The sequence below is a fragment of the Diabrotica virgifera genome, chromosome 10, assembly GCF_917563875.1.
Source record: "Diabrotica virgifera virgifera chromosome 10, PGI_DIABVI_V3a".
In the NCBI taxonomy this organism is placed as follows: domain Eukaryota; kingdom Metazoa; phylum Arthropoda; class Insecta; order Coleoptera; family Chrysomelidae; genus Diabrotica; species Diabrotica virgifera.
In genome coordinates, this window is record NC_065452.1 from 102,285,265 (window position 1) to 102,310,160 (window position 24,896).

The window sequence follows — 24,896 nt, forward strand, 5'->3', positions numbered from 1 at the left end:
TTGCTTTAGTTTTCCTTGCAAGAATCAAACAAAATACATCTCCTAAACTAAACCTAACCTCGCTTTCGGCCATTCATATTCATTCATGTCCGTGTCACAATAATTTTGACTCGAAATTATAATATCAACCACTTTTTTGGAGTCGCTATTAATTTCGATAAGTCGCTATTTTGTGACATCATTTCGTTAGTTCAACTAAAATCCACAAGGCTCGCACAGTCGCATTTCAACGTCGCCATATTGATTGCGACTTGTTTTGAATCGAAATTTGAATTAGAATCAGGGCCCTGGATCCCGTCTCATGTGGGAATCCCTGGAAACGAACTCGCCGACCTCTATACTATACAAGTCTCTTCTTCTAATACAGATTCTTCTAATACAATTATATACAGATTTACAGTCGTTTTTTAAAAGTAACATCCTATAGTGTCTTGGCAAGATCACTGGAACAAAATCCCTTCTCTAGCTTCGTAATGTCCATCCCACCATAAAAAAAAAACTTGAGTTTCCTTCCATGACACGAAAAAACAAAATTTAATTAAACAATGTTGAGGTTCCTTTTAAGGAAGGCGGTATTGATAATTTTATTTTTACAGATATGGAGTTTTTAGAAGTTCTAACAGAAGGTTTAGAAAGAGTTTTAATGGTGCGAGGTGGCGGAAGAGAAGTAATAACAATTTATTCGTAATTGTTCTACAACATACGACGCGACGTCAAATGTCTACAAATACACTACCACTACTACTTCAACTAACAACAAATCAAAGAACATTAACTACCTATTTGAAATGACGATGACGTAATTACGTTAACAGTATTTTAGTATGTTAAACAGAATTAGTGATTACACCAATTATTTATTCTTCTTAATGTCTTAGATTACATTTAACCTAGTACGATCGTTTTACTAGGTTCCGTGATTCTTGAAACCAATGTAATATGTATCAAATCAAAATGAAATTTTAAATACTTAAGTGCTCATTTTCCTACAACAGGAGATTTAGCAATACGGCTCCTAACCGTATTAGATAAGAATGTATTAGGATATATAGTTATTATACACGTACACTTATAGTGTAATATTGTACACTTGTTTTTTCTATCAAATATTTCTTTTTCCAAATTTTTTTGAAAAATCTTATATTGAATGGAGATATTCAAAATGTAAATTTTCCTATTTCGAATACCACTGAAGCCTTGTTGATTGTAACTATCGACTTTTATTGCCACTCTATAGATACTTTCGCAGTAAAATACCATACAATGTGAGAATGGCAACAGAAAGAAATGTTTGATGAAAGGAAACAAGTACATAACAAGTTTTAACTCGTTTCACAGCTATCTGCGGAAAGTATAGCTATATATAAAAGCGTACTCTTAGTTTTTTGTTGGTTTTAATGTATGTTAATAGATCTTTAACGTCATGCCGAATGCGTACATTGTGTCTAAAAAAACGTTTATCGCAGTGAATGAAGCAATTTGGTTTATAGACTAAACAATAAGTCATGTACATTGACCAAGAGATTTAAGCACATAATTATACTGATCTGTTTATACATACTTAATTTTTTTCTAAAATTATGACGTTTCGATGTCCTCGTTCTATAAATAATTTAATTAGTTGTATGCGTAGATGTCTATTGATGTCAACTGCGAAATTGACTAAACTCCATTGTGCGAACAAAAATTTGGCTTATTGACATACCTACTGATATAACTGATTAAAAAAATTATTCATATTTCAAGAATTTACACATTTACACATACACAAAGACACACAACACACACAAATATAATATATACTCCCAAACTCCAGAATAAATTAATTTGCTTCAAACAGGGTTTTCACGTGAACTTAATCCTCATTATCTCATTCTAAAAGCTATGTTCATTTATCACGAGGACAGTGTACTAGCACATCTTGGGATGTTTTGATCCTAAAGGTACGTATCCACTATGTTCGCATTCCTCTTGCGCTCCGAGCTCCTGCAACTGTTCCACAAGTGGATACGTTCACGTTCCCGGACCGGGCAACGGTGCGCGCTCCGCCTCAGCGCTTCAATCGGTGGCGGTTTATATGTAGAGGTGTGCATGCCGTATCCATTGGAGCAGTTCTAGGGAGAGCGGAGCGCAAGAGGTTCGCGAACATAGTAGATACGTGACTTAAAAGAAGAATGTGTGGTGATATTTTTTACTGCGCATAATTTAGGATATCTTAGAACTCTTCTAGAATTCAAGGCGTGCTAGTACATTGTCCTCGTGATAAACAAACAGAGGATTTTGAATTGTCTCGATCTATTCTAGATTTGATTCTTAAACACGAAACAATATACATATTAATACTATTTTCATTAGTCAAGTACAGGGTTGGCCACTGAAAATCGTCCACCCTGATATTTGACAATATTTGGGAATATTTGGCTAAGTACGACCAGGTTATAAAAGGAGGCTTCCGAAAACCAATTCTGAACCATCAAAAGTAACGGGAACCTACGAGGAGCATCATAAAAAGCAAAATTCTGGTTACTCATATGACCTATCTATATCTGCTCATATCTATTTACTTCAATTTTACGTAACTCTCAGGAGAAAAAGAAAAATGGTCCTCAGTGTTAGGTACGTGTAAATCACCCGAGATCTTCAGACTGTATGTGGTGAAGTTACGAAATAGAATAGTGACATGGAACATGCGCATTTTATATGCAGTTGGAAAACTCAGTAATGTCCTAAAAGATATGAAAACAACAAATATCGACATTATGGTAATTTGTGAGACAAATTGATCTGGAAACAATACAAGCCACAGCACAAACATGGAGCGGAGCCAGCATTTTGATAAGAGTAAATAAGACGCTACTCAGGCAATATCGACAGCACAAGCATGGTCAGTATACTAACAAGAGAAGAAACACAAAAATTTGTGAAAAATGTCTACTGTCTAATTAGTCTACCCCGGGCGCATTATGAAAAATTGTAATAACAACTACATGAACTAATCTTCTTCTTTAGGTGCCATGTCCATATTCAGACGTTGGTCGTCATCATGTTTTACAATTTCCTGAAATCTGTCTCTATTAGCTGCTACGCGAAATAATTTAAAATTTAAAATGGTTTACATGTACCTACTTTCTCCTCTCCATTAAGAGAAAGCAAACCTCGATCTATATTAATTAATCTTTCCCACTGCCATCCACTTTGTCTTTGAAATGTTCATTTTAAGGCCTGTCCGATAACTTGCTTTATTGGTTGGATTTACTAATCAGTTCTTGAGATCTTGCAAATTTCTTGCAAGAACGGCTGTATCATCAGCGTACCTGATATTGTTGACAGTCTTACTCCCTCTTGCCTGCTATCCAAAACACAACCCTGTCGTATTCCTAGTTTGATGGGTAGTTTTTCAGTACGACCATCTCCAATTTGGATAGAGGCTACTTGATTGTAATATAAATATTTTAGCAGTGTTATATCGCAGTGGTCAAGTCCTGCTGCTCTCAGGCAACCAAAAAGTGTATCGTGTTGTAGTCAGTCAAATGCCTTCTCGAAGTTGATGAAACCAACATGAACGTTCTTTCGAAACTTACAACTTTTTTGCAAGAGAACGCGTATACAAATACAAAATAGTGCCCCTCTAGGTCCTAGAGCATTCCTAAATCAAATTGCTTATTACCCATTCTACTTTCGCACAAAAGGAATACTCGGTTTTGTATAATTCGTAAAAGGGTCATAAGTGTGTGGCTCATCAAACTGATTAGTCTAAAATCGCTGCATTTAGTGGGCCTGCTTTTATTTGGTAATATTATAAACAGTGATTATAAAGTCCAGAGGAGTCAAATCGGGGATCTTGTTGGCGGGAGAAATACTTCAAATAACTAAACTTTTTGCAAATTTCTTTCAATATATGCCTGTCCAATTCAAATACCTGTCCAATTATATGCCACACATGATCTATTCACTATTTAAAATTAAGGGTTTGAGGTACTGGAAGGAAGGGTGATGACAAATGGCAGATGTCTATATCGTTAAAAGATCCCTTTGGGATAAAAATCGAACTGATTTAGCATTTCCTCAAAATCCAATGAATATTTCTAAATATCAGAACGGACTCTTTTGAGGAGTCAACCCTGTATATTGTTTTGTGTATAAAAAATATATGAAACAAAATATTATTTGCAATGTAGTGAGGATACTTCGGTTTTTTCATAAATTATATTAATTTGAGCAAATAATATTTATATATTTCGTTAGTTTGACTAACACGAGTTTTACTAATGATTGATTTTTTTAATATTAGTATCTACTTGGTTTCGACGCATTTTAAAGCTGGTAAAATGAAATGTAGTAATTCGCATAATTTTTTTAGGTGGTAATTTAAAAACGTATTCCGCGTACCTATAAATCTAAGAATTTTGAGCAATATTAACTTAATAAATAATGAATACTTACTGTATTAAATGTCAAATTATGAGTGATAGAAATATAATATTTAGTAAGTTCTTAGTAACATTTTATTCTGCGGAGATTTCTGGATATTGGCAAATTTTTTATACTCCAATCTTTCGATTTACCTCCCATTTTTGAAATATCTATAAATTCTGTAGACTAAATATGTTACATAGGTATTTATCTTATTATGTACAATCTTCTAATAATGACGGGGTGCAAATTTCTCTCCGTCCTAATGCAAGCCCCAACTCAAAAATCAGTATATCAGAAACCTCTTTATAACATATCCATAAACTTACTCAAATTTTATTATACATGTATAATCGTGAAATAACTACATACCTACTAATTGATGTAATAATTACTTTTACAGAAATAATCAAAACCAATTTTTTCTAATGAAAATTAAACAAAGAAATGACGAATAATTTCTTGAATACTTTATAAAAAGAAAAGTTATAGATCGTTATATAAATTGTAAGTGATCCAAATCTTGTTGGAAATTTTTGAATATAAGTAATTATTGAAATAAAATAGCATATCAGATTTTATGTGAAAGAAAAAAGCAAACATACAAGTTTGTCAAATATACGATCACACTTGGCCGCATTGATATTAGGCTCCACCTACGATGCGCAGTCTTTCTCTACGCAAGTAGACAAAATCGCCAAGTGGCACCGTATATTTGACAAGCTGTACAAAGATTCATATAGTCGGTTTACTTCATTTAAATTTAACTCTCATTTTTTTTTGTATAATATAATTGATATTATATTAATGTCATTTGTGACGTACATAAGCCGTATAACCTAAGTAATTAAAGTAATTGACATTACTTACTATTAGTGCTATTCTTTAATTAATTTTGAACTAAATATGACTCGATTTCGATTATCTTTCCTATGGCGACTTTTGCTACATCACATCTACATCTTATTTCTTCCTGTAGTGACCCAGTGTTTGTGATCAATCATTCAAGGAATAATTATGGGCTCACAATCTCAAACCGGTCAATCGTGAAGATGTGTGGATAATTGTTAAATTGTCTATTCTTTATCATGATCTTTATCTTTGATATGTTTAAAACAGCAGACCAAATATTTGACTTTCGTTTTCAACCAGTCGTATGAGATCACTTGACTCTTCTTGACTATTTGCTGGATCTTCTCATAGTATGCTGCCCAAATATATTAAATAATTATATAAAATATTAATAATAAATATTTTAATAATAAATGTGTATAAGCTGTACTTCTCGCGACGGCCAGATGTGTACGAAAATTTTTGGGAAATACCAGCATACCAGGTCACCTAGGGCTCGATAACACGGAAAGAGTCCCACCAGAGCTCAATCCTTTTGATACCGTAGGTATCTGGGATAAGTCAATTTTCCCCTTAGAGGGAGTGTAAGCCGTATGGGTAAATCTGGATAAATATATTATATATTAAATAATTGTGGAGACAGTATACATCCTTGTCTAACAGCTCTTTCTGAATGGAATTCGTTTGAGAGTATGTCAAGCACTTTAACTGTTCCAGTAGTGTGCTCATATAGTTCAGTTATAAGCGAAATTAAGTGTTGTGATATGCCTACTACTTTTAGTATCTGCCATAAATGTTGCCATTTGATCCTGTCGAACACTTTGCGATAATACATAAAACTAATGTATTGTGCGATACTAATTACCCTAGATTTTCCTATTATTTGTCTTATGTTCAGAAGGTATTCTCGAGTACCTCTACCTTTGGTAAATCCTGATTGCTCATGGGATATTGCTCTTTGTAGAAAAGTTTTTTTTTTGTTTTCCCATTGATAGAAAAGTTTCCCATTGATTTGGTGTAGCATCATTTGGCTTGCATGTGAGATAAGGGAGACGGTCTTTTATAATTGTCGCATTTATAGAAGCTGCCGTTTTTATGTATTGTAGATTTTGTCCAGTTGTCAAGCCATTGCTTGGAATGACATATTTTGTTACAGACCAAAAGAAGCAGTTTCTTCTGTGCTGCTTTGTTATACTTGAGTTTACTGATCGCATCCATTACTGATCTTCCATTTCTTCAGGGGTTTGGTGAACAAGTTCCTGGCGTTGAATTTCTTTTTGTAGATCCCGGCAATATAATATTCATGTCTCTATGTCTCCAATGTCATATCAGAATGAACCAGGACAAGCAAAACTACAAAATGAAATTAATAAAGCATATGGCAAAAAACAGGACAATCCTTAAAAAGGCGATAACAATGTAAATTACATGAGCAATAGTATTTTAATTACTAGGTTTAGTGTATATTGAAGAGAGCATCAATGCGAGTTGTTGACGACTGGTATACCAAAACAGTACAACGGCGTTGATATGAATGAGGAACTCATAAACAACGTATGACGTTAGTTATGGCTACGCAAATAAGACCATATTCATCTCATATAACCTAAAAAGACTACAAATATTTATTAACGCTGTAAAGCAAGTGAGTAAAAGTTCAAGGATTCACGTGGAATATAAAAAAGACGAAGTAAATGTTATAACAAGTTGAACATCCAACACACAATATTAAGGACAATAATCAGTTTATACAACGAGTACCAAGATTCACATATTTAGCATTTACATCCTGAATGAAGACTAGGATTATTCACAACATAAAAAAAGTAGAACCGAAACAGTCAGCACCGCATTTCTTAAGATGAAAAAGTTACTGTGTGACAAAACGCTAAGCTTAGAACAACATAATAAATGCCTTATCTCATGTTATGATTGTTTCGTTTAGTTGTCTGGTGTTGTGTATCTCACCAGATGCTACGTATAAGTATATATAAGCATTTGAAATGTGGGTATAGAAAAAGTTCTCAAAATCTTGTGGACTGTTGGATTTTCCAACGGGGAAGATCTCAGACGAATGAATATTAAAACCAGAAGTACTATTAACCATAAAAACAAGGAAAAGTATGGGTTATTTAGTGCAATATATACAAAGTATTGTATTGATGATTACCAACATCCGGAGTGAATAGGGAGCCCAAAGAAGAAGAAAAATCCGTCTACTATAATTATACAAGTATTCACATGCCTGTATCTACTCAGTTAGTATATTGTGTTAATTATTGAAAATTTAAAACATTGTATCACAAAATTGGAAAAGATTTCTCAAAATTCTTACCCTGACAATGAAAGTCTAGATTCTCATACATCCCGGTGTTTATTTTGATGCATGAACTTGAAAAATATTTTGTTCTTAGCTAATTAATGTACTATTATAGAAATCTACTATTTTTTAATGACATGGCCTTAAAATATGCAACATTTTTATTATATATAATTTTAGACATTTTAATATACATATTTTTAGACAAAACAATAAAAATTTTATGTAATGTTATAAAATTTAAAGGTTCCTAACTTCTACTAACTCCCGCGTGCAGAATGAATGGGGCAGGTTTGATAAATTTTAGGGAAAACACAAATACACAACGATATATGAAATTGTAATTAGCAGCTCAAAATAACCCTCTGATATACTGATTCATAGTTAAGGGTTTGATTTTAAAAACAACATATGGCAATGTAATATGTCTACATTTCTAAAGACATAATTGCCCAATCTTTGCACGTTAAGGGGAGGCTTAACTTTATATCCCTACAATATGTCGTTCGTCCGGAAGAAAAGTGGCACAACTCAAAAAGTTAATATTTCAGGAAAAGTTTCACATAGTTTTTTACTTCCAACTTCGTAAGATGGCGGTAGTGTCATTATTCTTTTGGCGGTAAACTGATTATTTTTATTCCTGAATATTGACACTTTTGTAGTTATGCTCTGACGTTCGAAGTGAACGTATCGTTATTTATCACGAAAACTGTTGTATTTCGAGAAGTGTCCTAAGTATTCTTTGTTAATGTTTAAAAAAGTGACCAGTATTTTAAAAGAAAAGTGGCATAACTCAAAATTATGATCTTTTTTCTTTGTTAAATCAGATACAGGTAGTTTTTTTGTTTTGGTTCTTACACAATTAGAAATATTCACTTATCCATGTTCTTCGTTTTTGATTTAGAAATTTTAGCAGTTACGGAAAACACGGAGCAGTTACGGAGTTGTGACACTTTTCTTCCGGATGAACTATGTTACTGTTAATGTAATAAACGAACTTTTTATGTTTTGCGATGTCTAAAGGATGTGACATGGTACTATAAAAGTGTAGTTGTAATATTGTTGTATAAACTGTATAGATAACGATTTGAAACCAAAATCCACTATAAAATATCATTGTTTTGTTTTTTTAAGGGTTGATAGGTTTTTTAATGTTAACTTACTGTCGTCCCACTTTGAATTTTGAAAACAAAAGGTTTTTATACAATATATTCAACCTTTAATTTTTAAATGTCCAATTTAGTTACATTTTGCCAAAAAACAATGATTGCTTTTTTGTTACAATAAGGAGTATGTACAAGTGTTATAAAGCACCAAAACTAAAACGGCCTACACACGTCCCGACTAACCACCCAACTGTCGCGTCCGACGACGTCGGGGCCCTACTGTTGGTGTGTGTAGGCGTACTACAAAAAAAGTTGTCCCCGACGATCTGGCTGACCGATTTGGTTATATAACCGTGCTATTCCGAGAGCCCGATAGACTAACTGTAGTAATGGTTAGAACGTGTGTAGAAGCACGTGTGTGTCGGGAAGTTCAGTATTGTCGGATAGTATAGCCCGGACGTGTGTAGAGCTCACCCCAACAAAAATTGTCGTTTATAGACCAGGGCATTTAGCACTAAAAACACCCGAATAAATAAATTTTTAAATACAGCACCTAGAGACTTGCAGTTTTTTGCATTATGTTCAGGATGACATCAGGAAAAAAGTCTACGATTCAAAAATGGGTGGAAATGCATAATTGCACTGTAAAGTGCATAAAATGCATCCAAAATTGCATAAATATAAAAATAAAGTCAAAATCAGGATACTAAGGAACAACATTTATTATTTGGGGGGGTTTGGGGTCACTAAATACGATTACGCAATCAGAACTGACACCCGGATCACCTGGTGCCCAAGGTCAGTGCAAGAGACGTCATCTTCTGGAGTTTCGATGATTTTCGGCATTAAATCGATGCAAATGGATTACTCAATGGTTTAAGGGGTCGCTAAATACGAATATGATATCAGAATTGCCCTTCGGAGTACCTGGTGCCCAGGGTCGCTACTAAGGCACGTCATCTTCTGGAGTTTCGAGGGATTTCGGCACTAAATTGATGTAACTGGACTACTCGGGGGGTTTTTGAGGTGGTTAAACAAGAACATGCCATCAGGATAGGCCTTAGGATCACCTAGTGCTCAAGGCCACTGTAAGGAACGTCATCTTCTGGAGTTTCGAGGGCTTTCGGTATCAAATTGATACAAACGGATTACTTACGGGTTTTTGAGGTCGCTAAACACGAATGTGCCATCAACACCAACTCCCTGTGCACCTGGAGCCCAAGCTCACTGCAAGGGACGTCCTCTTCTAGAGTTTGAGAGATTTCGGCATTAAATTGATAAAAATGGATTAGTCGGGGGTTTTTGAGTCCTTAAACACGAATATGCCATCAGAACAGACCTCTCGATCACCTGGTGCCCAAAATCATTGCAAGGGACGTCATCTTCTGGAGTTTCGAGGGCTTTCGGAATTAAATTGATGCAAACGGATTACTTACGTGTTTTTGAGGTTGCTAAACACAAATATAATATCAGAATTGAACTCCGGAGTATCTGGTGACAAGAATCGATACTAGAGCACGTCATCTTCTGGAGTTTCGAGGGTTTTCGGCATAAAATGGATGCAAATGGATTACTCGAGGAATTTTTGAGGTCGCTAAACACGAATATGTCATTAGAACAGACCCATGGAGCACCTGGTGCCCAGGGTCACAGCAAGGGACATCATCTTCTGGAGTTTCGAGAAATTTCGACATTAAATTGATGCAAATGGATTACTGAGGGGTTCTTGAGGTCGCTAAATTCGAATATACCAGGTACTCCGAAGTTCAGTTTTGATATCATATTCGTGTTTACCGACCCCAAAAAACCCGTGAGTAATCCGTTTACATCAATTTAATGCCAAAAACACTCGAGCCTCCAGAATATTAAGTGCCGTAGTAGCGATCCTGGGCACCAGTTACTCCGGAATTCAATTCTGATGGCATATTCGTGTTTGGCGACCTCAAAAACCCCCGAGTAATCCGTTTGCACCAATTTAATACCGAAAGCCCTCGAAAGTCCAGAAGATGACATCCATTGCAATGACCTTGGGCACCAGGTGATCCAGAGGTCTGTTTTGATTTCAAATATACGTGTTTAACCACCTCAAAAACCCCCCGAATAGTCCAGTAGCATAAATTTAGTGCCGCAATATCTCGAAACCCCAGAAGATGACGTGGCTTAGTAGCGACCCTGGGCACCAGGTACTCCGTAGGTCAATTGTGATGGCATATTAGTACTTAGTGACCCTTAAAATTTTGGATGCATTTTATGCACTTTACAGTGCAAGTATGCATTTATACCCATTTTTGAATAGTAGACTTTTTTCCTGACGTCATCCTGAACATAATGCAAAAAACTGCAAGTCTCTATGTGCTGTATTTAAAAATTTATTTATTTTGTGCTAAATGCCCTCGTCTATTAGTTCAGTCGTGTTGGAAGGCACTGTCGAGACGTCTATAGGCCGTTTTATTATGCTTCTCAACCTAACTAACAATGAGGCGTTGTGGCTAAAAACCTGACAATAACGTTAGGTTCATGGTATTCTTGCATTTTATATATACCTTTAGAGTTTCTATAGAGCGTTTCACGTTAAGAACGGAACATTGCGTAGACAGGGCTACGTATTTCTTATGGGCGATAGAAGCGCGCCGATGCCGCTTCTATCGTATCGATAATGAATCGTATATTGGCAGACTAGTAGCAACACGTGCCGGAGAGTTTTGGCAACACTGATCTGCATAAGCCAAACGTTCTGTTCTTAACGTGAAATAAAGTATAATGAATTTGCAGAAATTGTACATTTTGTCGTGTTAGGCATTTTATTTTATTTTTCTTATGCTTTTATAGAGGTTTTTAATAAAAAAGAGTTATTATATATATATATATATATATATATATATATATATATATATATATATATATATATATATACAATATAAATATTCAAAGAATTTTAATGTTTTAACAAATATATTTATCTATATACTAATACGAACTAGTATATTCATATTAAGTGTGTTTTGTTAGAAATCGTTTACGAACGATGATTTCTCTTTATTTCTATTATACAAATAACTAATCGATCAAAAATAAAAAAATATATATTATTTGAATAAACTATAGAATAATGAAAAATACGAGATTCGTTTGTAGATGTTTTCTTCTATTATTAAAACTATGTGATTAAAAATAATCCCATATACAGTGGAACCTCGATTATCCGTCAGGGCACCGGACCAATGGTATGACGGATAATCGAAAAGACGGCTAACAGAACATTAAAAAAAATAAAAATTCATAGTACAACTCTCAAATTTTATTGATATGTTTTGTTTGGCAATACAAGAAAGACAATCGAATCAATTTGGTTTAAAAAATTCTGAAATTTTTGTTTGTTTTACTGTTGCTTCAAATTCTGCAACGGCTGAATTTCTCAATCGGCGTAAGATCATGCAATCTACTTTATTGGCTTCTTTTTGTAGAGAATACCACTCGATGAATTGTTGCATGAGCGAAACAGCTTCTCTAGCTTCTTTAAGCAAATCTTTGTCAGTTGCAATAGCATCATTGACATCGCCACCGTCAAATGTTCAAACAAAATGAATTATTGATGACTCAATTTTTGCTTATGTAGTCAATACAACTTATGTACCCTGACGGTCAACAGAGGTGACGGTTAATGGAGACGGATAATCGAGGTTCCACTATATCTATATTTAGTGAAATCTATGTTTTGACAAAATATAACACAATTATGTGATTTATAGAAATGTTAATTATTGTTATTAATATTAATAGGTACTACTTATACAACAATCAAAATGGTATAAAAAGAGAAATATTTATTTTTATTTCTTCTAGGTATTTGTTAAAATCTAACTATCTAGTGTTAATAATTATTATGTTATCCAAAAGGAATTACAAATTATCGCATAGAAATTTATTAAATAAAAATTCAAAATTATTTATAATTAAAATTAAAATAATTTACGTCCAGTTGAAACATATACGATATGTCTTGTGAAGTTTAATTAAAAATATAGTGACTATTTGTCGATAAACGTCATCTTTAAATGTCTGAAACTTTATTAAACATCTACTTCTAAACGACACCATACAGTGTATTATACGTATAATATATGTATATAACAGTATATAATATACATACAGTAGAACCTCTAAGTTAAAGACCATGGGAAACACAAAATACTTTAAAAAATCCACAAGAATTTCCTTGCAGTCGGCTGTATAACATAAATCACAAAAATTAATTAAAATCCTTTCTTCTTCTTCTTTTAATTTCATGACCGTTATCGATCGTTCAATATCATGTTGGCTACCATCTTCGCTATCGTGACTATTGACAGCAGCTCTGAATGATGATGACCATTTCCTTAGATTTTTCAGTCATGATGTTCTTCTTCTATCAGGACCATATTCTCTCCCTGAATGATTAGATGTAAACGATCATATTTTTTAGGGTGTCTCATAATGTGACCGAAGTATTCCACCTTGCATCTCTTTATTATATTGACCAGTTGTGTTGTTTGGTTCAGCGTCTAAGGACTTCCTCATTTCTAACTCTGTCGACCCAGCTTATTTTTAGTAGTCGTCTGTATACCCACATCTCAAAGGCTGCCAAGCGTTTAAGCATAGCCTCAGTTAGAGTCCACGCTTCTACTCCATATAGTAGGACCGGAAAGATATAACCATTCAAATTCTTTATAAAAGGTATATGTATTTATATTAAACAAAGCCCTTCCGGGTTACATCACAGAATGTTTTCGGCATCAGTGCTGCTTACAAGTATACATGCTTTGAGCCACCAAAATATGGGGGGTGAAAACACTTTAAATGGTATAAAGTTGTTATAGTTACATTTTTGTAACTGGTCAATCTGGTGGTATGGGAACTATATTTATTGTCGTTTTCTGTGCTACTTCGATTGATAACTTACTTTGTTTTTCGGTAGATGGCTCTAGTACATCCGTGGCATTTCGTTCTTTGCAATTCGGAAAGGCCCAAAGTATGATACCTGGGGAAATCGGAGAGAAGAGGATATCGGACTACTGATGAGGAGGAAAAAACCTCCGAAACCGGTATAGACTCTTCCTGCACTCTCCGATTTAACCAGAGTATTATGCAGCTGCTGAATTTTTGTGTTGCAAAGAAATTGAAAATGTTTATACATTTAATTACATATTTGTATATGGATTGATAATATGAAGACGACCACGGCAAGAAATAAGGACACGAGAAAAACCTCCAAAACCCAGATGAGAATAACCACTTGGAACATAAGATCGCTTAACACTAGAGATCAAGAAATAACCCAAGAGCTAAAAGAGAAAAAAATAGATATATGCGCTCTACAGGAGACCAAAAAGAAAGGAAAAGGCCAGTCAAAATTGGGCGAATATATACTAATCTACAGTGGAGTAGCAAAAGAAAACAGGGCCAAAGAGGGTGTAGCCTTACTAATACACCAAATATACCAAAATAACATCAAAGAGTGTCAATATGTATCAGAAAGGATTGTCGCAGCAAAAATTAGAATGGAGAAGGAAGACCTGAACATCATCGGAGTATACGGCCCAGAAAATAGTAAACCCCAAACAACAAGGGAAATATTCTATGATCAATTGCAACAAGTAGTAGATCAAGTTAGAGGAAAGTTGATAATACTGGGGGATTTTAACGCTCGAATAGGCAACTAAGTAATACTTGGAATTAAACAAAAACATAATGAGAATGTCAAAAACGAAAATAGAGAACTGATGATAAACTTCTGCACGAATAACGAACTTCGAATAAACAACACCTTTTTTGACCACAAAGACCAACACAAATATACATTCAATAATACCCGTGGACAAAGATCTATGATAGATTATGTTGTAACTAACAGAGATATACATCCATCAAAAATAATTGACGTAAGATGCCTCAACTCAGCAGATGTAGGTAGTGACCACAGCCTAGTATTATTTAAAATTAGAATCACCATGAAATGCTTCATACCTAAGAGAGTGGCACCAACACAAAAAAAATCAAAGTCGAAGGACTAAGTACGGAATCCACGGAGTCCTTATATAGAAAAAGAATATCAGAGAAGATTGCTGATAACGAAATACTAGAAAACGATAACATCGAGGAAAACTGGGAAAAACTCAAAAGTAACATAATTAACGCAGCAACAGAATCACTTGGAGAGAGGAAAGTAACGAATACCAATATATCAAAAAAGAAAACCCCATGGTTTCGAGAGGAAGTGAAGATAAAATGTGAAGAAAAAAAGAAAGCCTTTTTACAATACAGAACACAACAAACACAACAGGCATACAACCACTATAAAAGAATTAGAAACGAAACAAACACATCAGTCAGACAAATAAAAAGAGAACACTGGGAGAGTTTCTCAAAACAGATGGAACACGACTTCTACGGAACACAAAAGGAAATATGGAGAATGATCAGAGGACAAAGAAAAGAGATGAACGAACTAAAAAAAAAACGAAACACATTCAGAAGGAAACTTGGGCAGACTATTTTCGATCTCTGTTTGCTAAAGATAACGATAACGAACCACCAACACCTGAAGTGACAACAAATGAAGAAATAAATATTGAAGAAGCAGAGGTAACGAAAGCATTAAGGAAATTAAAAAATAGAAAATCACCAGGAGAGGACAGAATATCGAATGAACTCCTAAAGTATGGAGGACAAGACCTGACCAAGCAATTATTAAAACTAATCCAAAAAATAATAGAACAAAACAGAATACCACAAGAATGGACATCAAGCATCCTAACACCTCTCTTCAAAAAGGGAGAAAAATCGGACCCGGAGAATTACAGAGGAATTAATTTATTAAACACAACACTAAAATTAACGACCAAAGTGATAACAAACAAACTGAATAAAATTATAACATTAGCAGAAGAACAACAAGGTTTTAGGTCGGGAAGATCATGCACCGACGATATATTTATAATGAGGCAGATTCAAGAAAAATCGTTAGAATAGACCGGCATACTTATGTTTCGTGGACCTTAAGAAGGCATTTGACAGGGTCAAATTAAAGGACGTTATCCATTTATTGTACGCAAGAGAGGTACCTCTAGGAATAATTAAAACGATCGAAAATATCTACCAGAACAACACAATAAAAGTAAAAGTAGATGAAGAACTAACTGACCCAATTGAAGCTGGCAATGGGATAAGACAGGGAGATTCTCTGAGTCCTCTGTTGTTCAACCTGATCATGGACGAAATAATAAAAAAAGTGAGAACAAAAAAAGGATACCAAATGGGAGAAAAACAACTTAAAATAATCTGCTATGCTGACGACGCAATACTAATCTCTCAAAGTGAAGATGATTTACAACGTATGCTGCACGAATTTAATATAACCGCTAGAAAATTTAACATGTTAATTTCCCCAAAAAAACTAAATGCATGGTTATAACAGCAGATCTAATAAGGTGTAAATTAGAGCTGGAAGGTCAAATAATAGAACAAGTCATGGAGTTTAAATATCTAGGCATCACACTATGCAGCTACGGAAAGCTCGAAACAGAAGTGGAAGATCTGGTGAATAAAGCAAACAGAGCCGCAGGTTGCCTGAATGAAACAATATGGAGAAATAAAAACATCGGAAAAGAAGTGAAAGGCAGAATTTACAAAACAGTCATCAGACCAATAATGACATACGCGGCAGAAACACGACCTGATACAGAAAGGACAAAAAGAATGCTAGAAACAGCAGAGATGAAAACATTGCGAAAAATCGATGGTAAGACGATGTGGGATAGAGCTAGAAGTGCAGATATACGAAGGAGATGCAAGGTGGACAACATTAATAACTGGGTGAAAAGCAGAAGAGTAGAATGGAACGACCACATAAGCCGAATGACAACAAATAGAGTACTAAGGACGGCGAGAGACGGTTCCCCCATAGGAAGACGATCAGTGGGAAGACCACGAAAACGATGAATGACAACTTACTGGAGGCACATTGAAAAACAGACAGAGTAATGTCTATATAAAAATAAGAAGAAGAAGAAGAAGAAGAAGACGACATATTTGTATAAAATAATATATGATGTTTGAACTTTTCCTTGATTTTACATCACGGCAACGTAGGACTTCCACACACTGTGGGTTGCTGGTCCTGAGCGTAAAACCTCACAATATGGACTCTAGATAATAACTTCAGTTCTGACTGGATTGGAATCCCTTTCCTCTCATCGTGACTTTTGCTACTAGTGGATTTTGATGCTGCGTAAAAATGATAAATTGCATTTTCTCCGGCGATTTTTATCTTTTATTTATCCTTGAATTCCGAAATTCTTCCTAACTGATTTTCTACTGTCTCGATAATTCTTCTGTCTTCTTTTCCTGGTGTATATATTGCCGTATCGTCCGCGTTGATGGTTGTATTTGTTCTTGCATCTGTTGGTAAATCGGAAACGAAAATGTATAAAATGGGCGATATGATACTGCCCTGAGACACCCCATCCTGAACTTCTTGTATTCTGAACATCTTTTGATTTACTGAAACTTGAAATGTTCTATTATATAAATATGCATCACATACGTTGCTGCATATACTTCGATACGGCATACTAGCTCTGCCCATCTTGTAGATAAGGGCTTTTTCTAAACTGTATCCTACGCTTTTTTTATCTCGAGAATAACCATTCCTGTTTTTTTTTTTTGGTATTTTTTCCAATATTTTTTCTAGGTATTCCAGTAGATATATTGGTCTACAACTTTCTGGTCTTCTTCTATCCTTCCTTGGTTTTAGTAGACGGATGATTTTTGTTTCCAGTTGTTCGGAAAATGTGTGCATTTATCAGGCAAAATCTGAAGATCTAGTATAATTGCACCATTATTTTCTTCGGGAGTTCCTTGAGTGTAATATTATGTGATCGTACAAATCATTACAGCATTTCTTGCGGGTTATATAGAGGTTTTCACCTTATAGAGGTTTTACTGTACAAGGGATGATATTATACAGACGGTATTTACTTAGCAAACAACATAACGATATCTGACTAGCAGAGACCATTTAAAATTGGTTATGTGTCAAATTTTATGGGAAACACTCGTTTTAGATTGTTTTAGAGTTGCCCAGTAAACGCCGTCCCATTGAGCGCATAGCTGCCTGTATATAGTTTAGGTGAAGATGTTAAAATATTTCACAGGTTGTTCCATTAACAATGAGGTTAAAAGTATGTAAAAGTATATGATTTTAATTTGAGAAACAAGAAATTTTTAGCATATATAGACAATAATTTATCAAAATAAGACTTATTTGACGTTTTGTTAATTTTTTTGCTAAGTTATGTTTTTGGCAGTGAAACTTAAGCAATCTTTATATTTATCAGGGTATATTAGTTTATTTACAGCTTATAAATTATGTATTATTAAATAATAATATTTTATTTATATCTCTTTCCGCCTATCTTGCTTTGTATTATTAAATGAAGTATGTGATATCTCTCTTATAGGCGTATAACATGGCAAAAATAATCCAGTTTGCGATTTTTAACTGTTCTGATCACTTCCTTTTCCTGATTCTTTTCGTATTTGAAGCTCTTCAGAATTATCCCGGTCAATCCTGATGTTTGAACGTTGATACCACTAAAGATATTTAACGATACATAGATATTTATCATTAATACCTACTTGCTGAAGAATGGCTATCACTTCAATATGTTTTACTCGATCAAAGACCTTATAAAAGTCAATAAAACACATCTCTGTACCATAACCGGAGTACTAAATAGTGTTTCTTTGGTTTCAAGGTTATTGCGGAATCTAAACTGTGTGTCACAAAGTTGTTCTTCTAGTTTGTGGTACATCTTTTTTTGTATGGGTTCTTCTCTATCCCTTCTCTTACTCTTACTCCCCCTCTCTCTCTCTCTCTCTCTCTATCTCTCTCTCTCTCTCTCTCTCTCTCTCTCTCTCTCTCTCTCTCTCTCTCTCCTCTCTCTCTCTCTCTCTCTCCCTCTCTCTCTCTCTCTCTCTCTCTTCTCTCTCTCTCTCTCTCTCTCTCTCTCTCTCTCTCTCTCTCTCTCTCTCTCTCTCTCTCTCTCTCTCTCTCTCTCTCTCAAGAGAACAAGGTTCGTGTGTTCAATTTTTGAAGTGCATTCACCACAGAATTCATATTATTGGATTATCTATTTGATCAAATATATATCTGAGTTACTCTGTCAAATAGATCTTTAAGGTGCATAAATTAATGCAGTCTCGTTTTATAACATCATATATTACAATTTTGAAAGCTTTTAACCTGATATTGTCAAAAGTTATGTATATATACCTATATATATATACATAATTTTAGAAGTTTCTCAGTAAAACGTTCCTATTTTCTTGTTGTTAACTCAATACTCCAATAATATCAAGAAGCAATAAAATAAAATTAAAAATAACAATAAAAAATTGACAAGAATCGGTGAAACATATAAAACAAACATCCCTCATAATATTCTATTATAATATATTATGTGGTATAGGTAATCACATTAAAAAAATTAAATCATGAATTAATTGATGTTCAATTAATAGATACTAAAATATCAAAGAATCACTAATTTTAATACTGATGTTGATCAGAGTGGACAAGAAAATAAAATAGTTTTATTTAGTGAAACCTAAACAACTGCTAATAGTAGTTTACTATACTATCGGACGGCCATATAATATATACGACTATATGTTTAAAGATGATAGATTGAACTATTTCGATTATCTGATATAAGATTCTGCCACTCCTTTTAAAAATGGACGGCCATCCATAACTATGTTTCGTGCAGCTGCGCAAGTGTAGGGATATAGTGCACTAGTGATCTCGACTAGCCTTAAAGGTACCTTAAAATATTAAATTCTATTTATTTATATTGATGTGACACTAAAGTAGCTAGCGCCCAGGTAACGCCATTCGACTAAGTAAATACATTTTCTATGTTGGCATAAACAATTATGTAGATCTTAAAAAGATTCCTTCAGAATACCTATATAAAAATAGCAGTTAATTAAAAAATAATATAAATAAAGAGATATCGAAACCGTCGTCCTCTAATAAAAGATTCTTTATTTTGACACTTTTGACATATAAGCATGCATATTTATATCAAAATAAGGGACCTTTTATTAAAGGACAACGTTAAATAGGGCTTCGATATCTCTCAAATATACCCAAATATAAAACTGATACATATTTTGAACAAAAATGTTTGTACAGCTACATATCGAAACAGCCGATATGTAAGAGGTTTCAAAAATACAGATTATGTTATTTCATCGATAAACCATAAAACATGCACATTAAATTTTGTGTTTATTTGCGAAAATTATATTTTTCAATTATTTTAGATTCATATCATGATGCCATAACATGTGCCAAAGTTTTATTTAGTTATTAGTGCCCCAGTTAATTTAACAGATATCTATTATTGTGTGAATGGCGTAATCTGATCTTTATTATTGACAATGTGTTCATCGGACATACATGAAATAAAATCCTAAATAGTAAAAACGTAGTTTTATTTTTTTAGTCTAACTATATTAAGTCTTTCAATAAGCTTTAAAGAAAAAAAGTCAGTTTGTTTGGCTCAAGAACTCTGTAAAAAAATAGCAGACCTCAAAAAAGCATGACAGTTTCAACCTCCATCACAATACCTCCGGAATTATAAAACTGAAAAATGCTCATATTCACCGACGGAAAATTTGTGATCACGAACAGTGCAAAAATTGGGAGATATACATCAATGACCTTTTTGAGGATGCTTCACATACACATACTACCTGTAACAATCAGTTAGGCAGACTGTCCCAGTATACTGAAATCAGAAGTCATAAAAGTAATACAGCGAGTCCAAAATAATAAAGCACCTGGACCAGATCAACTCCCTGCTGAACTACTTAAACTTTTGGACGAGAAAAACATTGCCTACTTAACTACTTTCTTTAACCAAATTTACAACAAAGGAAATGCCAGATGATTGGTGAAAGTCAATGTTTATAACATTACCAAATGAAAAGCAGTCCCACCAAATGCAGAGGCTTTAGACTAATCAGTTTGAGAAGCCAGATACTTTTAAGAAACATATAAAACCTTCCCTTTGTACGAAAGTAGAATGGGTAATAAGCAATTAGGATTTAGAAATGGTCTAGGACTAGAGAGGCACTACTTTGTATGCGCGTTCTCTTACAAAGTTGCGAGTTCCAATAGAACGTTTATGTTTGTTTAATTCACTTCGAGAAGGCACCCGACCGAGTACAGCACGATACACTTTTAAATTGCCTGCGGACAGCAGGACTTACCACTACGATATAAGACTACTAAAATACTTATGTTACAATCAGGTAGTCTCTATCCAAATTGGAGAAAATCGTATGAAAAACAACCCATCAAACATGAAGAACGACAGGGTTGTGTTTTGTCACTCAGTCTTTTTAATATATACTCTGAAGAAATCTTTAAAGAGAATTTGGATGACAAACAATGAGGGAGTAAGACTAGGCGGAGAAGTAATCAACAATATTAGATACGCTGACGATACAGCTGTCATTGCAGAAAATTTGCAAGATTTCCAAACATTACTAAATCTAGTCAGTGAAGCAAGTTATCCGAGATGCCTTAAAATTAACATTTCAAAGACAAAGAGGAATGGCAGTTGGAAAGATTAATATAGATCAAGGTTTACTTTCTGTTAATGGAAACGAACGTGTAAACTATTTTAAAAACCTTAGCAGCTGGTTAAATGTAAATGGTGACTGTGGTGAAAAGATAATCACCCGGATCGAAATATCACGTAAGGCTTTTATGACCTGGAAACTTATACCTGGAAGACTAATATCCAACCCAGCATTGATACCGTTACGAGACGTCTTGTAGCACATGACTTACGTATTTGAAGATCAGCTACAGGTGCAACTGCAAACCATCGCAGAGCTAGATTGCAAATTGTCAGACCACACGTAAACTGGAGTAATGACGACTGGGAAAACGGTCTGTTTACATATGAATCCAGATTTTGCCTCTATAATTCCGATCAATATTTAAGACTAATCCGAGACCAAATGAGCGTTATGCCAGGTGTAACATACAGCACGAATTTATTTAATGGAGGGTCAATAATGGTTTGGGGAGGAATTTCTTGACAGCATGGAGGAACAGCATGGACAGATCTTGTTCCTTTACGTGGTAGTTCTTTAAACAGTGAAAGGTACATAACCGATATTTAACAATGTAATAAATTATCAATTTGACATTTATCAAATTGTTAATTTCTGAAAGCCTACTTTAGGCTTGTTTATTAAACTAAGCAGAAAATGAAGATACAGCGTGTCCAATTAAGTCGGCATCATATGGGAAACTTTTTTATTCTTAGTTTTATGAAAAAAAGTTATTCTTTATAAAAAGTTGTGCATGGTCTAAAACTTAAAATACAACCATCAGTTATCAATTTTTTTAAAAGCCGTGTACGAGGTATGTCAAAAAATATGAATTTTACTCAAGAGTAAAGCAGCTTTATTTTTCACAATATTGAAAATTGTTATAATGAAAAGTTGTTTGGAATTAAGAACTATATTTTAATATGCAATTTCATCCTTCTAATTGAAAAAAAATTGAATTTGTTTTTTAATTATGGATAACCAACATTATTTTCAGTTATTTCAATAATTATGATAACTCTTTTATTATTAATTTTACGAAAAACAGTTATTCTGTATAAAATGTTCTGCATGGTCTAAAACCTAAATTACAACCATGTTATATCAAATTTTGTCAATTTTATACGAGGTGTATAAAAAATATGAATTCGCTTAAGAGTACTTAAATAAAATACGGTTATTTTTCACAATATTGAAAATTGTGAATATGTAAAGTTATATAGAACTAAAAATCATGTTCCAATATGTAATTACATCCTCCTTATTAAAATATTCTGAACTATAAAGGTACTTTATTCTTGATCGAAATTCATCTCATTTGACCTACCTCGTATAAAATTGATAAAATTTTTAATATTAGATGGTTGTATGCAAGGCTTTCGACCATGCAGAACTGTTTACAGAGTATATATTTTTTTCGTACAATTAATATTAAAAGAGTTATCATAATTTAAATAACTGAAAATAATGTTGGTTATCCATAAAAAAATTCATTTTTTTTCAATTGGAAGGATGAAACTGCATATTAAAAAATAGTTCTTAATTCCAAACAACGTTTCATTATAACAATTTTCAATATTGTGAAAAATAAAGCTACTTTACTCTTGAGTAAAATTCATATTTTTTGACATACCTCGTATACGGCTTAAAAAAATTGATCAGTGATGGTTCTATTTTAAGTTTTAGACCATGCACAACTTTTTATAAAGAATAACTTTTTTTTCATAAAACTGAGAATAAAAAAGTTTCCCATATGATGCCGACTTAATTGGACACGCTGTATATTGATGAAAAACATGGCTAGTTGTTAAAGAACCTAACTTTTTATTAAATAACATAAGCGAATGAATCAAAACACAAAATGTTAAGAAAACTTGAGACCCCGAGGGAAACCTGTTTTATGTACAGCTGGTTCCTAAAAAAACTGATACGACTCTTAGTAAGATTTGATCATTTTGAGCAGTGTATGATTGGTCTGACATTATATTATATTTATTATGACAGACAAAGAATAAAATAAACAAACAAACAGCCATTTTTTGAGGTTGAAGTTATCTGACAAATTTTAAGATTTGGCAGTGACAGTGACAGTATGTAAATAATAAGTATTTATCCTTCAAAATATAATAAATGAAATATAATTAAACTCATATTCATTATATAACACCTCATTAAAAGCTTTTTACAAGAACATAGTCAGCGATTTTGACATGGCTTAGAGCCAGACTACATCAAGATCCCCTATAAGTCGTGCTGGTAATTGCCTTGCAGCGAGACCAAAAACAAAAAGAAGAAGAAGAAGAAAGTACTCTGCTTAATATTCTACAAAATACGCTTTAAAAGTCGTATCAGTTTTTTTGGAACCAGCTGTATCTGAAATGTTATGTGTGATCTATCCTATTATGTATATGGTTCTTGACAATTTCTCTTCTCTAAGGTTTTCTTAATTTTGCTACTCAGTAAAGAGATATACATACACTCCACACATATATTTATGTACCAGACATAGCTGCAACAAGTTGAGGTGGTTTCAACAAAAATTGTACAAAATAGCTAGGTACTTATTTTAGCTAGCGCTCTGGTAACGCCATTCGACTAAGTATAATAGCGGTTGATTAAAAAATAATATAAATATACCCAAATATAAAACTGATACATATTTTGAACAAAAATGTCTGTACAGCTACATATCGGAACAGCCGATATGAAAATGTGGATTCAAAAACAACAGATTATATTATTTCATCGATAAACCATAAAAACATACACATTCAATTTTGTGTTTATTTGCAAAAATAATATTTTTCAATTATTTTAAATTCATGCCCCTAGTGCCCCAGTTAATTTAACAGATATCTATTATTGTGTGAATGGCGTGATCTGATCTTTAATATTGACAATGTGTTCATCGGACATACATGAAATAAAATCCTAAATAGTAAAAACGTAGTTTTATTTTTTTTAGTCCAACTATATTACGTCGATCAAACTTTGAAGAAAAGATCAAAGAACTTCGGCTCGAGAACTCATGTAAATATAGAAGACCTCAAAAACACGGCAATTTCAACCTCCACAATAAACTTAAATATACATCGAAATTTGAAAATTGAAAAATACTCAAATACTTAAAAACGCAAGAAAAGTTTGTGATCATGAACAACAGTGCAAGGAATGGGAGAGATACATATATAAGTGACATTTTTGAAAACGCTTCTTAAGAAAATGCTACACATACACATACCATCTGTAACAACCAATTACTGAAATCAGGTGACTGAAATCAGATATCATAAAAGCAATACTATATACTAGCAGAGCTATTTAATAAATGTCTCCATACTAGCAAGATCTCTAAAGATTGGGATGAATCTAGTAATACTCTTACACAAAAAAGGGGACAAATGTGACCTACAGAATTATAGACCTATTTCGTTGCTCAGGTCAAGTATACAAACTATTTATGAAAATTATTAACAACAAGTTGACCTACAAAATGGTCAATTATCAACCGGTTGAACAGTCTGGCTTCCGCA

General features: G+C 33.6%; 1 protein-coding gene across 2 annotated transcripts in view; it reads left to right on the top strand.

Moving 5' to 3' along the window:
- The window catches only part of LOC114329727 (solute carrier family 12 member 6), a 551,775-nt gene extending 531,554 nt beyond the window's left edge, over positions 1-20,221 (top strand). For both annotated transcript variants that reach the window (XM_028278912.2, XM_028278916.2), the window contains one exon: positions 597-20,221. In XM_028278912.2, coding sequence (XP_028134713.1) covers positions 597-688 — 92 coding nt within the window. In that variant the 3' untranslated portion in view covers positions 689-20,221. The remainder of the gene's footprint in view (positions 1-596) is intronic.
- Positions 20,222-24,896: the final 4,675 nt, after the last annotated feature.